General features: G+C 36.1%; 2 protein-coding genes across 5 annotated transcripts; both read left to right on the top strand.

Moving 5' to 3' along the window:
• Positions 1–868: 868 nt before the first annotated feature.
• Positions 869–8,151, top strand: usp30 (ubiquitin specific peptidase 30). 4 transcript variants are annotated; one of them, XM_051893175.1, is made up of 13 exons: positions 869–1,036; positions 1,701–1,810; positions 3,157–3,339; positions 3,431–3,534; positions 4,812–4,910; positions 5,027–5,072; positions 5,179–5,273; positions 5,386–5,445; positions 5,598–5,684; positions 5,773–5,850; positions 6,315–6,537; positions 6,683–6,794; positions 6,886–8,151. In XM_051893175.1, exons 1-13 carry the CDS (start codon positions 966–968, stop codon positions 7,130–7,132), a joined length of 1,515 nt encoding a protein of 504 aa, XP_051749135.1. In that variant the 5' UTR covers positions 869–965; the 3' UTR covers positions 7,133–8,151. The 4 variants fall into 4 exon arrangements, with proteins under 4 accessions (XP_051749135.1, XP_051749136.1, XP_051749134.1 ...); XM_051893176.1 differs by having other exon boundaries at positions 5,770–5,850; positions 6,758–6,794; XM_051893174.1 differs by having other exon boundaries at positions 5,770–5,850; positions 6,686–6,794.
• Positions 8,152–8,690: 539 nt separating this feature from the next.
• On the top strand, positions 8,691–13,266 carry pxmp2 (peroxisomal membrane protein 2). The gene is made up of 5 exons (XM_051893188.1): positions 8,691–8,933; positions 9,729–9,851; positions 9,976–10,138; positions 12,639–12,758; positions 12,851–13,266. Exons 1-5 carry the CDS (start codon positions 8,824–8,826, stop codon positions 12,917–12,919), a joined length of 585 nt encoding a protein of 194 aa, XP_051749148.1. The 5' UTR covers positions 8,691–8,823; the 3' UTR covers positions 12,920–13,266.
• The last annotated feature ends 96 nt before the right edge of the window (positions 13,267–13,362 follow it).

Raw genomic sequence — 13,362 nt, 5'->3', positions numbered from 1 at the left:
CCATGAATTTCATTGAGTTTTTTCCCCATTCACTTTTTTAAACATATTATTTATATATAGATTATTCCACTAGGCCTATGTTTCCAAAATGTGAAGTAAATTCTATTCATATTTTAAATATTCAACGAGACAAAAAAATCTGTAATTGTTAATAAATTGCATTGCTCCATTTAAAACTAAAATAAATACGTTTTAATATACATTCTATGCCTGTTACTAGAGCACGAGGTCATGGCACTGTTTGAAAGATAAATTAAAGCTGATAATTCTTCACATAGCCTATCCAGTTGTCCATAATTAGCAGTACAAAATAAGGTAACAGATTTGATTATTGATTCGATTATACTACCGACAAATCTAAGAAATAAGATAAAGTGATAAAACTACTCACTTGCACTTGAAAAATGCACGTGCTGAAAGGACGATGTAATTTTAATAAGGGATAGTAGTTAATAATTGATGCATAGCAAAGATTAGCTTTAACAGACAATAAATGTCATTTTACTGCATACTGTAAAAAAAAGTGATGGGTTTTGGAAGTAAAAAGTAGGTATTATCATAGCCTATATGTCATTTTCAACAAAAATAAAATATTATGAAAATATATTTTACTGAAAAAAAGAAAAAGAAAAATGTATTTAACAGCACAATACGTGTACTTTTACAATAGCCTATAGTTACAATATTAAAAATGTATATTTTATAATATTTTTTATATATTTATTGTAAAAGTAAGAGTGTTTTTTCTTCAGTGTTTTGTTCACATATCCAGTTTAGGTGGATATTGAAAATTTAATGTTCTTTTTAATTCATTTTCGTACTTTACACAAACCCTCATGGCTTATAAATACAGCTTTCACGGCCCCTCATAATTTCCGTTTACGGCAGGCTCGTCCTACTAAGCGGAAGGTCCGTCGAACAACAATGCGCAATGTTTAGTTCCGCACATGCGAGCGCAGTGAAATATGCCTTGGTGCAAACAAGGAGCTACAGACAAGCTTGTTCGAGAGTTTTTACGCACTGGATCCGCTGCAAGGTTGGACTTTGTATAGAAACGTGTGGCATGACGGCTGATTAGTGAATCTGTATAGCTCAACTAGACGCAAGAAAGGGCAGTAAAGATAGTCCCAGCTGTTGAACTGGAGGCCAGCAGACATTCGCTTCTATTACTGTGAATTTAATTGATCACAGATAAATAAACATGCGAATCTATCTTTTTTTGCTTTTAGCTGTTCTAGACCCAGTAAACATGTATGTGCTGTAATAAATTTGTTCCGCTGGTTCTCTTCCTAGCTTGATAGCCAGCAGTAGCTTATTCAAACTACTCCATCTGTCTTGACAATAGATGTGAAATTAACACTTATAGGTATTTAATGATTCAGAAAGCTTTAATTCAGTATACAGCATAAATCAGAGGTTGAAATATGGCTTTAAATGTTTTACTATTCCCCCCCAAAAGTGTGTTGTACATACGAATGGCTTATGGGGTTTTTGCTAGAGAGCCAGACTTAACGCAAACACAGCTGTCAAGGTCAGAGATAGTCTGCTGTCTGCCACAGGTGTCCCTCTGACATGTTTGTTTGTGATCAGTCTACATGGAAGGATCTGTAAATGTGCTCTTTAACTTTGCCATTTCAATCCAGTTGTCTGTGCTGGATGCAACCAAATTTGAAAACACCTTTTTTTTCTTTATGTTTCAGGAACAAGATGATGAAAAACTGGGGTGTAATTGGTGGTATAGCTGCTGCCATGGCTGCTGGAGTGTATGTACTATGGGGGCCAATTTCAGACAGGAAGAAGAAGAGAAAAGGTTTGTTTACTTTGTGACTAAAAGTCTTAGAGGAATTTAAAGTCACCATGAAATCAAAACTGACAATTGTAAATGGAATATTTAGTTACAAATGATTTATCCATGCTCAATTTTTTTTTTTAATTAATGTGCATTCATAAATAATCAAAAACATTAACTCAGCAGCAACATCTCTTCACTGATGATGTGTGCACTCACATGAGATCACAGCAATTAGAAAAGACATGATCCAATCAATTCCTGATGGAATTTTTTTTTTTTTTTTTTTTTCTGGTTTAAGTAGCTTTTTTACTCGGATATACATCACAATAGGGAAGAAAAGACAATTGCAACTTCTGTATTATGCTGACTTTAAAGTGTGCATGAAACTGTTACAGTGGTAATTTCTTCGATATTGTGACATATATCTGCGTGAAACAGCTTCTTGGACAAGAAAAAATTTAGGACGGGACTTGATTTTGTCCAATGGGATGTGATTGGATGGTTGTGGTTTGCTATTGCTGTGATCTCATGTGAGTGACAGGTTGTCCCGCCCTCCACCAATAAACGCATCATCAGGGAAGAGAAGAGATGCCTCTGCAAGAGGGAGGGGAAGTTATTTTGATTAAACATTACGAGGGTACATGAATTAAATAAAAATAATGAAGTGCACGCATAAATCATTTATAATAAATACAGCAATATTCCATAAGAAAACAAGAATTGATTTCATGGTGACTAACTTTTATTATAAAATAGATAGTGCTGGATGTGGAGGTCAATACAGCTCTTCAAAATAAAGGCATACTAGTACATGTCAGGGACTATATCTTGTAGCATAAGGATGCCACTTCATGAATTTGCTTTAGTTTATTTAACAAAGTTCAGGAGGAGCACGTTCGGGTAATCCAACCAATCAGCACAAGAAAAGGCTTTTATATATAGCCATCCCTCACCTCTGTCCTGCGACAGCTTCCCAGCATCCCTCCACCACCCTGTCATCTCACTCTTGGCTGGTTCCTGTCCCACTCATGGTACTCTGGGTTTCATGGTACTCATGGTACTCCGTCCGGACAGCACGTCAAATAAGCATACTTTTCTATATCTGATTTCATGTATGTGTGAACTCGTGCCTTAAATATTTAGATACAGTATATAAAATATTAAGTAGTAACTATTTTATGAAAGCAATGAGGCTGTAGGCTCTGTTATATTGTGAATATAGTAACTGCTAGAGGGGTTGCAGTCTCTACACTGTGTGTTGTGACTGTATTCATTGCTTAAATGTATCATGTCTCGCACAGGTATGGTTCTTGGCTTATTTAGAATAAGATGTATTATTATTAAATGTATAATTTCTCTCACAGGTATGGTTCCTGGTCTGCTTAATCTGGGGAACACATGCTTTATGAACTCACTTCTCCAGGGCCTGGCAGCGTGTCCTTCCTTCATCAGATGGCTTGAAGATTTTGAAAGTGAAAGCAGTGTCCATCTAGAGAGAACAGAGAGAGAGACTCAGCTGTCCAGATCTCTGATGCAGTTACTTAAAGGTTCTTTCCCAGTCACTTCAGCTCACACAAATGCGCAAAATGTTAATTCACACTGAAAGGGTGATCTCTCCATCTTCCTTCTTTTATAAAGCCCTATCAAGTCATGATCCTGGAGAAGATGACGTTTTAGATGCAGGAGGCCTTTTAGAAGCTCTCAGACTTTACAGATGGCACATCAGCTCCTTTGAGGAACAGGTAGGATGTTCTCAAAGACAGCGCAGTTCCATATTTTACAGGAATATTTTTCTTAAAAATGGAGGAATTACTCCAAATTATGTTTTTACATCCTTAGCTCAAATTTTTTTTAAAGATTCATTACAGACCCCCTGTGGTGAAAATAAAGTATTTAATGCATCTTTGTGGTGTTTTAATATGCTTTAAAACAAACCATGTGCAAATTCATCAGTCAACACCATTCCTGAGTATTTTTTTTTTTAGTTAAAACTGCAGTGTACCAAAGACAAGCTCAAAAAACGTGGTTTGAATAAGTAATTACTTCAGGACCACTAAAAAAAAAGTATGTTCTATATAGTATGAGTGTGTGTAGTATGAATGTAATCTGGGACGTACTACATTCGCCATTCTGTCATTATCATGTGACCTACGGCATCAGTTGCGTCGCTTCACTACCATTCACAAAGGCTCTCCTGTGGCCTCATGGGATAGTAAAGTGTCCATCATATGCACACTTCAGATTCTCGCTGGAAGTAGTAGGTCATCCGGGTACTTTCTGACAACTCTTTTATGAGTATTGTGAATTCGGACATTTATCACATAGTTTTTCGCCTACTATATAGTAGGGAAGTATGCAATACCAACGTCAACATGCGGGGTGGGGCTTTTCTTCACTGACTTTCAATGATGTTCAAAGTGTTTTTAAAGATTTACTAATTTTTAGAAGGCAGCTTTCTGACTTTGATCTGGTGAACGGGAACATTTTTTGTGTAACATTAGCAACACATTATTAGCTGTTTGGTAATGTAGTCAAGCCAAAGGCTAATCATATCAATTGCGGTTACGTGTCTGACATTGTAGAGAGGGATACATAAAATGCATTACCATTCTGATAGATCGACTTGAAGACGACCCTGTATAATTCGCTCTTCCTCTTCTTCTGAATCAGTTTCTGGTTCAAACATATATGGCTGAATTAAACCAATATTTCCACTTGCCATTGTGCAGCATTTACTACAGTTGACCGAGTGGATCAGGGAGTCTGAGCTGGTGCGAATGAGTGGAGGCGGGGACCAATTTGCATATTCATGGTTCCACGTATACTAAATAAAGCAAGGGAGTAGAGTTACATTAAAGCTATTTTAAGGCATGAAGAAGCTATTTTCACAGGACAAAAAGTTTAAATATGTCATTTTGATTATCAAAGATAAGTTTTAAGGGATAAAATTATTGACTGCAGGGGGACTTTAACATAAAAATGACAATATAAGTTTACATTCCTTGCCTTATCTCCTCAGGATGCTCATGAGCTCTTTCATGTTCTCACATCATCATTAGAGGAGGAACGGGAACGCCAACCCAGAGTCACTCACCTGTTCGACATGCAAACACTGGAGGTAATCAAGAGCAGTCACCATTAATGCAATAATAGTACTTAAAAGATAGTTTGTAAATCTAAAGTGTTCTTAATTAGACATGACATTTCTTGCCACCCTATTGTTAATGCTTTCAGAAATCTGTGGAGTCCAAAGAAAAAAACATTAGCTGCAGAAGTGGAGGTGAATGAAAACTTTCTTCTTTAAACTTGTAGACTTTTCGTTTATTGCCTAAATTTAGTTTTTTAGTATTTTTTAGGATTTAGTAATTTATCTTCTTCATCTCCAGGCCCATTACATCCTATTCCGAGTTTATGGAGGACTCGGCATCCTTTTCATGGGCGGTTAACAAGTTATATGGCTTGCAAGCGCTGTGAGCAGCAGGTGATCTTTTTTCAGCCTTGTTTTCAAATTAAATTTTAAATAGTTTTTAGGTTTATGTCTACAGCATCTTATTGAAACAATGGAGTTGTTAACAGCATTTTTTTGATTTCAGAGTCCTGTGCACTATGATTCTTTCGACAGCTTGTCTCTTTCAATCCCCTCAGTACAGTGGGTAATGCAAACTTGTTCAATAATATACAATTACATGTGCAGAATAGCTTCCTTTACTATTTTGTCATCACTACATTCAAATATGACAGCTGAAGTTGTATTACCCAGCTTCATTACCTGCTTCATTTGTATTCATGTGTATCCTTCTTTCAGGGCCGACCGGTTACTTTGGACCAGTGTCTGCAGCATTTCATCTCCTCTGAAACCATCAAAGAAGTGGAGTGTGAAAACTGTACCAAGGTATCATATATGTAAAAATTTAGTTATTTTACTACCATTGTAGCTCATCATTTATTTGCTGAACTGATTCTCTGTCTCTTTGTAGCAGCAGGCTGAAGAGCTTGTAAATGGAGAAGTCCTTGAGAGTCAGAGGACGACGTTTGTCAAACAGCTGAAACTTGGGAAGGTATAAATGTTTGAAATTCTCACATTTAGACAAACAGCCTTTCCTGAACTCTGACAGTTGCCCTGTAACAGAGTAAAGGCCCATTCACACCAAGAACAATAACTATTAAGATAACTATGTTAATGTCCTCACCAACGCACAAAATTGTTCTGTTTATTCTAAGCGCACGCTACAGTTTTGACGTCTTCCACTTTAAATGCTTGATGTATAGATTCTAAATGGCTGTTAATGTTATTATTATTCATCTGCTGGAAAAAAGTTGCTGTAAAAGTGATTCAAACAATATCGTTCTTCTGTGCTATTATCGTTATAGTTGTGGTGTGGTTTCTGCTATTCCTTTAAGTTCAGAACAATTTTAAAAACATATATTTATCGTTATAGTTATTGTCCTTGGTGTGAACAGGCCTTAACAGTGCTCCTAAATAATACCCTGTTGGTTTGTATGTGTTTCTTTTCACATTTAGTTGCCTCAGTGCCTCTGCATCCATTTGCAGAGACTGACATGGTCTAAAGAGGGCACTCCCATAAAGAGACAAGAGCATGTTCAGTTTACTGAATATTTGTCTCTGGATCGATACAAACATTGCACTGCTGGTCAAAACCTGCAGAGGACCAGCAAAATAAACAAGCCCATATCTGCCAAAGCTGCCGGAGAACCAAAAGACAAAACCATCGCCAATGGTGTTGGTAAGAGATGTGAACTCTTTGATGTGATGCTGTCGTTTAGATCTGTAAATATGGGTTTACTCTAGATAAATGTGGAATCTGTGAAACCAATCAAATCTTCTTGCAATATTTTTGAGTGTCTTAAAATTACTTTTAATTTATTTAGCAGATTCAGAACACTGTAACAACAATAAGCCACTATCCAATAGAACCTTTCAGTCTGTCTTTCTACACTCACCAGGACTGAGCTCACAATTCAACCTCACTTACGACTACAGGTAGATACATGCATGCTATAATGCTGTTTAGTTTGAAACTGTTTTTTTTTTTTTCATATTACCTTAACTTTTTTTTTTCTTCCGATTCCAGCGCCTCGGAGTACCTCTTCCGCTTAACAGCTGTATTGGTTCACCATGGCGACATGCACTCAGGACATTTTATCACTTACCGCCGCTGCCCTGCTGCTCCCCGTGGGACTTCTCCTTTTAGCTCCCAGTGGCTCTGGGTTTCTGATGATTCTGTGAGGAAAGCCAGCCTTCAGGAGGTGCTCTCCTCCAGCGCATATCTGCTCTTTTACGAACGAGTGCAAAGGCACGGTCTGAGGGTAGAAGAGTAGCATCTCAGCTGACCCGGGTTACTTGTTCTTAGTTTAAAGCTAGAGTGTTAACCCTTGTTCCTCTTCATTCCAGGCCATGCCACTATGTCCAAGTGCAATCATGCATCCTTGTGCATGCAGTTTGGTGTGCATGTTGTTTCTGATCTCTCTTTGTGAGAAAGAGAGAGGGAAGACGAGGGTTCTGTAAATCACAGTTTCCACCTTAATCTTGCTCAGTGTCTATGGCGGTTGTTGTTTTAGAAAACTCCTAAGTCATTATCTGAGCATGGGAATGATGGCAGTCATGATTACTAGTTGCCACTAATATGGGAATCACATGGAGATTTGAACTTGGGTTTTGTCAGGAAACTCTACATTTCATGATAATGTTTTGTTGCAAATTGACCCAGAATTGTTGCCTTCCTCATTAAGCTAATGATTTGTTAGACAGAAGTAAATTTTACATGGTTTCTCATGTAGTTATTTTTAATTATTATGTGTCTTTGTCAATTCATTACCCATTGTTATGCAATTCACATATAACAGTCTTCTGTAACATGTAAACACCACTAAGTAGTTTTTCACATTTTGGAGTAAAAGAACACAAAATCATGGAATGTATCAGCAAGTGTTTAGTGTCTATTTAGATCAGTTTTTCTATAAATGCTCTTTATTTTTTGTTTTGTTGTATGATTGACATATCCTGTCATTTTAACTTTAGTGAATACCTGGAAGGGACATTTATGAGGAATATGAGAATGGTAACCCATATTCCAGATCCTGAGTATTTACCACATAGATTTTCCGCTGACATAAATATTTCAGTCTACGCCTATTTCCAGTGTTATGTAAATTCCTTGTTATATGTTGATTGTAAATTATGCTATTTGCACAATTGTATATTTTTATGGTATTAGTGTGTATGATTGTGTGGGTAAACATTTTTTCACATGTAAATTAAATTAATTCCGCAGCTGTAATATATTTTGTTTAACCGTTTTCCACTTCTTCGCATGGTTTAAAAAATCACATAACTATAACCTTCTGAATTTTTTTGGGTCTTGAAAGTGCCATCTATGAATGTTTGCAAATGAAAGATATGCTGGAGGGGAAGACTTGGAATGTAGTGCATGAATCATTTTTTAAAAAAAAAAAAATGTTTTTCTTTCTTTTTGTTCAACAGCCCCTGTCATCATTCATTTTCATTATTTAAAAATTAAATCAATATTCTGCCTAATATTTCCACTTGTGAGCACGAGAGTCATGCAGCTTTGACCGAATGTTCTATTCCTTTGAAGTTTAAAGGGATAGCTCACCCAAAAATGAAAATTCTGTCATCATTTATTCACCCCTCGAGCTGTTCCAAACCTGTATGAAGACGATATTTTGAATACAACCAAACTGTTGATGGGCCCCACTGACTTACATAGCTCTTGAGAGTGAGTAAATGACTAAATTTCATTTTGGGGTGAACTATCCCTTTAATAAGAATTGATCTGGCTGTCTCTTTAAGAGACAGCACGTGGACTTAAGGGCGTGGTCATGTAGAAGTAAACCAATAGGATTGCACAGAGCCGTACCGTTCTATGACGTACACGTTCAGACCACGCACGCTGCGTTCGACCCTCCTCACCTAGGGTTTGCACTTTAAGGAAACGTTGGTTTCTCATGACTAAAGTTCACAGACGTTGTACTAGTAAAGTAAACTGACGATGCCAACGCAAAGTGTACTTGTCCGAGATCCCTCTTTTCTGGCGAGGGTACTACAGCAATACTTGAGTTTGTTAAAGAAATATCCAATCATCACCAAATCGATTACGAGGTCAGTTTATATCATTGTTAAAGCTAGTTGGCTAGCTGTAGTTTTGGGGCAAGTTACGTGTAATGTATGTTACCATGCTGACAGCAATGTTTGCATTATCGTATCGTTATCTTCGTTAAACCTCTAACAAATCATTATACACTCAAACTACACGCAACACTAAAACAGACGAATTCTGCTTGCGGTGATATCAGATAAGTACAAATTGTTTCTATTTTTTTAATCTTTTGCTCAAAACAGTACAACATATATATAACTTACCAGCCGTTTACTTTTTTGTAATTTCACAAAAATCTTAATAGCAGTTTTTTCTTGTTAGTCTCAGAATCAATATAGTTACTATTTCTTCTGGTTGGTAAATTTACCCATATGAATGTGCAGTCATTATATGATAATGATATTTAATAATTAACCATATATTAATACAGAGTAATTATTATTATAATTTATACATTTCTTAATAATAGTTATTAAAATAACGGAAACATGAGGTCAGTTTAATTTTATGTAAAATAGTTTTAAATCAAGTTAAGTACTAAACACACACACACACACACACACACAAATACTTAAAAAAAAAGTTCTTTAGCAATATCCATTTACTTTATCCATTACTGTATTTTTTGTAATCTTAAGCCGTCTTTTTCCATTGGTTGTTTGGAGGGTGGGGCAATCAAGTCCTTTCAAAAGTAACACTCTCTTTTGGACCAAACACAAAAAGACAAGTGTCTTCTTCATTAGATGCAAGGCCATTTGGGTACAATGATACAATGGTTGTTCTGTTCTTTCTTACAGTGGTATTCTATCTGCTTTGGGAAATCTTCTGTCTCAAGCTTTGGAGTACAGGAAGAACAGGGGAGAAAACAGCCCAAAAAAGAAAATCAACGTTCTGGGACCTGTACACTTTGCAATTTATGGGTAGAGTGATCTTTCAGAGTCAAATAATGCATTTTAATTACATATACGCCACAGTACACATTAAGTCATTTTACATGTTAAATGATGAGTTACAAATGTTTCAAAAGTCTCTTTGATTTTTCAGACTTTTTATCACAGGTCCACTCAGTCATTACTTCTACCATCTCCTGGAGGTGCTTTTGCCAACCACTGTCCCATACTGCCTGATCAAGCGCCTTCTGCTGGAACGTCTCATATTCGCCCCTGCTTTCCTCTTGCTCTTCTATGTGGTTATGAATGCTTTGGAGGTAATGTTTCATAACTGAACTTCTTTGCAACATTAATCAAATTTTCTACTTTATTGGACAGAAAATATGTTTTCTTAAAGGGTTAGTGCACCCAAAAATGAAAATTCTGTCATTAATTACTCATGTCGTTTCACACCCGTAAGACCTTCAAAGCCATAAGACAGCTTCATAAAATTAAGGTTGAACCACTGCAGTCACATAGACTTTTTTAACAATGTATTGTGTTAAATTTTGCTGTCTGTGGACAAGAATATACCTCTCGGATTCCATCAAAAATATCTTAATTTGTGTTCCGAAAATAAACGAAGGTCTTACAGGTGTGGAACGACATGAGGGTGAGTAATTAATGACAGAATTTTCATTTTTGGGTGAACTAACCTTTTAAAGTGCCCCTATTATGCTTTTTCAGATATTAAAAAGCAAATAGCTGTTTGCGAAAGTAAAAGGTCTGCAAAGTGCAAAGATCAAAGTGCACGATAAATGGAGTTATTGTCTCTGAAAAGAAAGAACCGATTCTGAACTGATGAAATTAGTTGTCAGTAATTCCAGCCTTGGTCTTCATTGGCTGTCTGCGAACAAAATCTGCTCTGACCAGCCCTCAAACACTGAAGTTGTAGCTGAGGCCTGGAACAGTTTGGTTTGTGTTGTCGACATGCCGAGAAGATGCTGTTTTCTGTGCTGCGGAAGCAAATCCACTTTGCATACACTTCCAAAAGAAATTGGGTTAGAGGGTTAGAGAGACTGAATCCTTTATTGAACAGTTTCAGAAAAGAGATGATGCTGCAATATATATTATGAGAAAGATAGTGTTTTTGACCTTAAATGCATGTTAAACTATTGTAGCATAATAGGAGCACTTTAAATACAGTGAAACAATGTGATTTAGGACATAATTTCTGCATTTATTTACACTTTATTTTCTGGGCATACCTCTATATGCAACTTTGTTGTTATTACTGTCATTGACACATTGTTTTACCATTTATTGTCAAGTATTGAGAAGTTGGTAGTAATTATGTTAAGATGGGTAGAGTATGGATGAAGCAAGCATGTGATTTTCATAATGTCGTGGAGCATAAAACAACAGGACTGGTTGTCCTGTTGCAGCAATCTTTTCATTAGAAGCAGATCTTATGTTAGCTGTCCTTCATGATGCTCAACTTTGACCAGAATATAGAGTACAGCTGCTGGTCAATGAACTTGATCTGTTTGCTGATCTACAGTTTTCAGTCTCTCAGCTCACAAGGTGGTTCTATTTAGTGTGTTGTTGACAGAGGCTTTGATTTCTCTGTGAATCTACATAAAGCAAAGGTCAACATGGTACAGCATTGATTCAGTTTTTTTTTTTTTTTTTTTTTTTTAATTAAGATCAAAAGAAATTATAATTTTTTTAAAGAGCTGCCAGTGTTGCATTACCTGATATGTCTGCCGGATATATAGTTTTACCTTTTGCTTGAAGATTTACTGGGTCAAGACACCATTTAACAAATAAAAGGCTAATAGAGAATTTTTCTCAAGTACAAAAATAAATAAATAAATAAATAAATAAAATACAATTTTAATGAATGTGTCTCACTGAAGAGACTTTAGAGCAGAATGTTCTCATGCATTGTAACTTGTTTCTTGCTTGAAACAAAGTAGTTTTTCATGGCTCAACAGGTGTTAATGTCCATTCGTATTTTTATCTGACTGGCCTTCAAGGTTACAGATCTCTGAAGCTTATCTTGTACAGTTAACACACACACACACACACACACACACACACACACACATACAGGTTTGTTTTGCTATCAAAGTGAGGACATTCCATAGACGTAATGGTTTTTATACTGTACAAACTGTACATTCTGTCACCCTATACTACCCCTACCCCTAAACCTGCCCATCACAGAAAACATTCTGCATTTTTACATTTTTAATAAAACATTGTGTAATACCCATGTAAACCAGTGTAATACCCATGTCATTATACAAATGTGTGTCCTCATAAATCACAAAAACACACACAACCACACACACATTGTTTCTCTGCCACAGAATAAAAAATAAAATAGAAAATTGCAACTTTTTATCTCACATTTCTGACTTTTTTTCTCACAATTGCGAGTTTATATCTTACAATTGATACAGTTACAGAATTGCGAGATATAAATTTCTGACTTCTCACAATTCTGAGTTTTTTCCTGTAACTGCAAGTTTATATCTCGCAGTTCTGATGTTATTTCTTACAATTCCGTTTATATCTTGCCACTCTGAGTTTATATCCACGCTTGGAATTGTGAGAAAAAAAGTCTAAATTGTTAGATATAAACGTGTAAATGTGAGAAAAAAGGTCAGAATTGCAAGTTTCCGTGGTGGAAACAAGCTTCCATTTTACAGTTACTATGATGTGCACTAAACTAATTTTATCTTATATTTCTAATTCATGAGATATTCTGCCAGTATATGGTGGCACACTATCCTTACGATCCTGAAAATAATGAAAATGAGATTTTTGCAGGGCAAGACAATCACAGATGTTCAAAACAAACTTAAAACAAGTTACTGGCCTGCAATGAAGATGAACTGGAAGGTTTGGACCCCGTTTCAGTTTATCAACATCAACTATATACCGGTGCAGGCAAGTATAAGAGCATGACACCAATTCCTCTCTTTCAGATTGCATAAGGGATCTCTGATCCATTATCTTACTTTCTTTTGTTCTTTACACAGTTTCGAGTGCTGTTTGCCAACCTGGTTGCCTTATTCTGGTATGCCTATCTAGCATCTGTCAGGAAATGAAACCACAAAACCAGCTACAATGGGCATAGGTTGGTTTAAGATGAATCCAGTTTGTGCCTTTAAAGGACTGATGTGTATAAGAGATGTTTTAAATGTCTTCCAGGACAACTGAAAGGGAATATTGGTCGGTTTCTGTAAAATAACTGTGATGTAGATCAGTATTGAGATTGTACTGCTACTTCCACTGACTGTTATTGAATTATTGCTCTGATTTGAAACATTTTAGAAAAAAATCTGCCCCGAGATTCATTATGCTCATACTGAGTGTCTTTCTACTGCTTGTGGAGGCACTGACAATGATTGTGTTGTATTTGATTAATTAAAAAAAAACATTGATTACAAATTGATTTTAGCATTTTAAGAGTTTATTCTAAGATTTACATAAATAGCAATGACCTTGCTAATATATTTTGTATATTGTATAGCCCTGATAAAATGCAGAC

The sequence above is a fragment of the Ctenopharyngodon idella genome, chromosome 5 (assembly GCF_019924925.1).
Source record: "Ctenopharyngodon idella isolate HZGC_01 chromosome 5, HZGC01, whole genome shotgun sequence".
NCBI lineage: Eukaryota > Metazoa > Chordata > Actinopteri > Cypriniformes > Xenocyprididae > Ctenopharyngodon > Ctenopharyngodon idella.
The sequence above is the reverse complement of the archived record's forward strand: the minus strand, read 5'-3'. Positions and strand labels throughout refer to the sequence as shown.

Bases quoted from the DNA above. Each gene is read 5' to 3' on its own strand.
- usp30 (XM_051893173.1), top strand. From the start codon at position 966: ATGCCTTGGTGCAAACAAGGAGCTACAGACAAGCTTGTTCGAGAGTTT. The intron at 5,274-5,385 runs GTGATCTTTTTT...TTTTGATTTCAG, and splicing joins GCAAGCGCTGTGAGCAGCAG to AGTCCTGTGCACTATGATTC. The intron at 5,685-5,769 runs GTATCATATATG...GTCTCTTTGTAG, and splicing joins AGTGTGAAAACTGTACCAAG to CAGCAGGCTGAAGAGCTTGT.
- pxmp2 (XM_051893188.1), top strand. From the start codon at position 8,824: ATGCCAACGCAAAGTGTACTTGTCCGAGATCCCTCTTTTCTGGCGAGG. The intron at 9,852-9,975 runs GTAGAGTGATCT...TTGATTTTTCAG, and splicing joins GTACACTTTGCAATTTATGG to ACTTTTTATCACAGGTCCAC. The intron at 12,759-12,850 runs GCAAGTATAAGA...TTCTTTACACAG, and splicing joins TCAACTATATACCGGTGCAG to TTTCGAGTGCTGTTTGCCAA.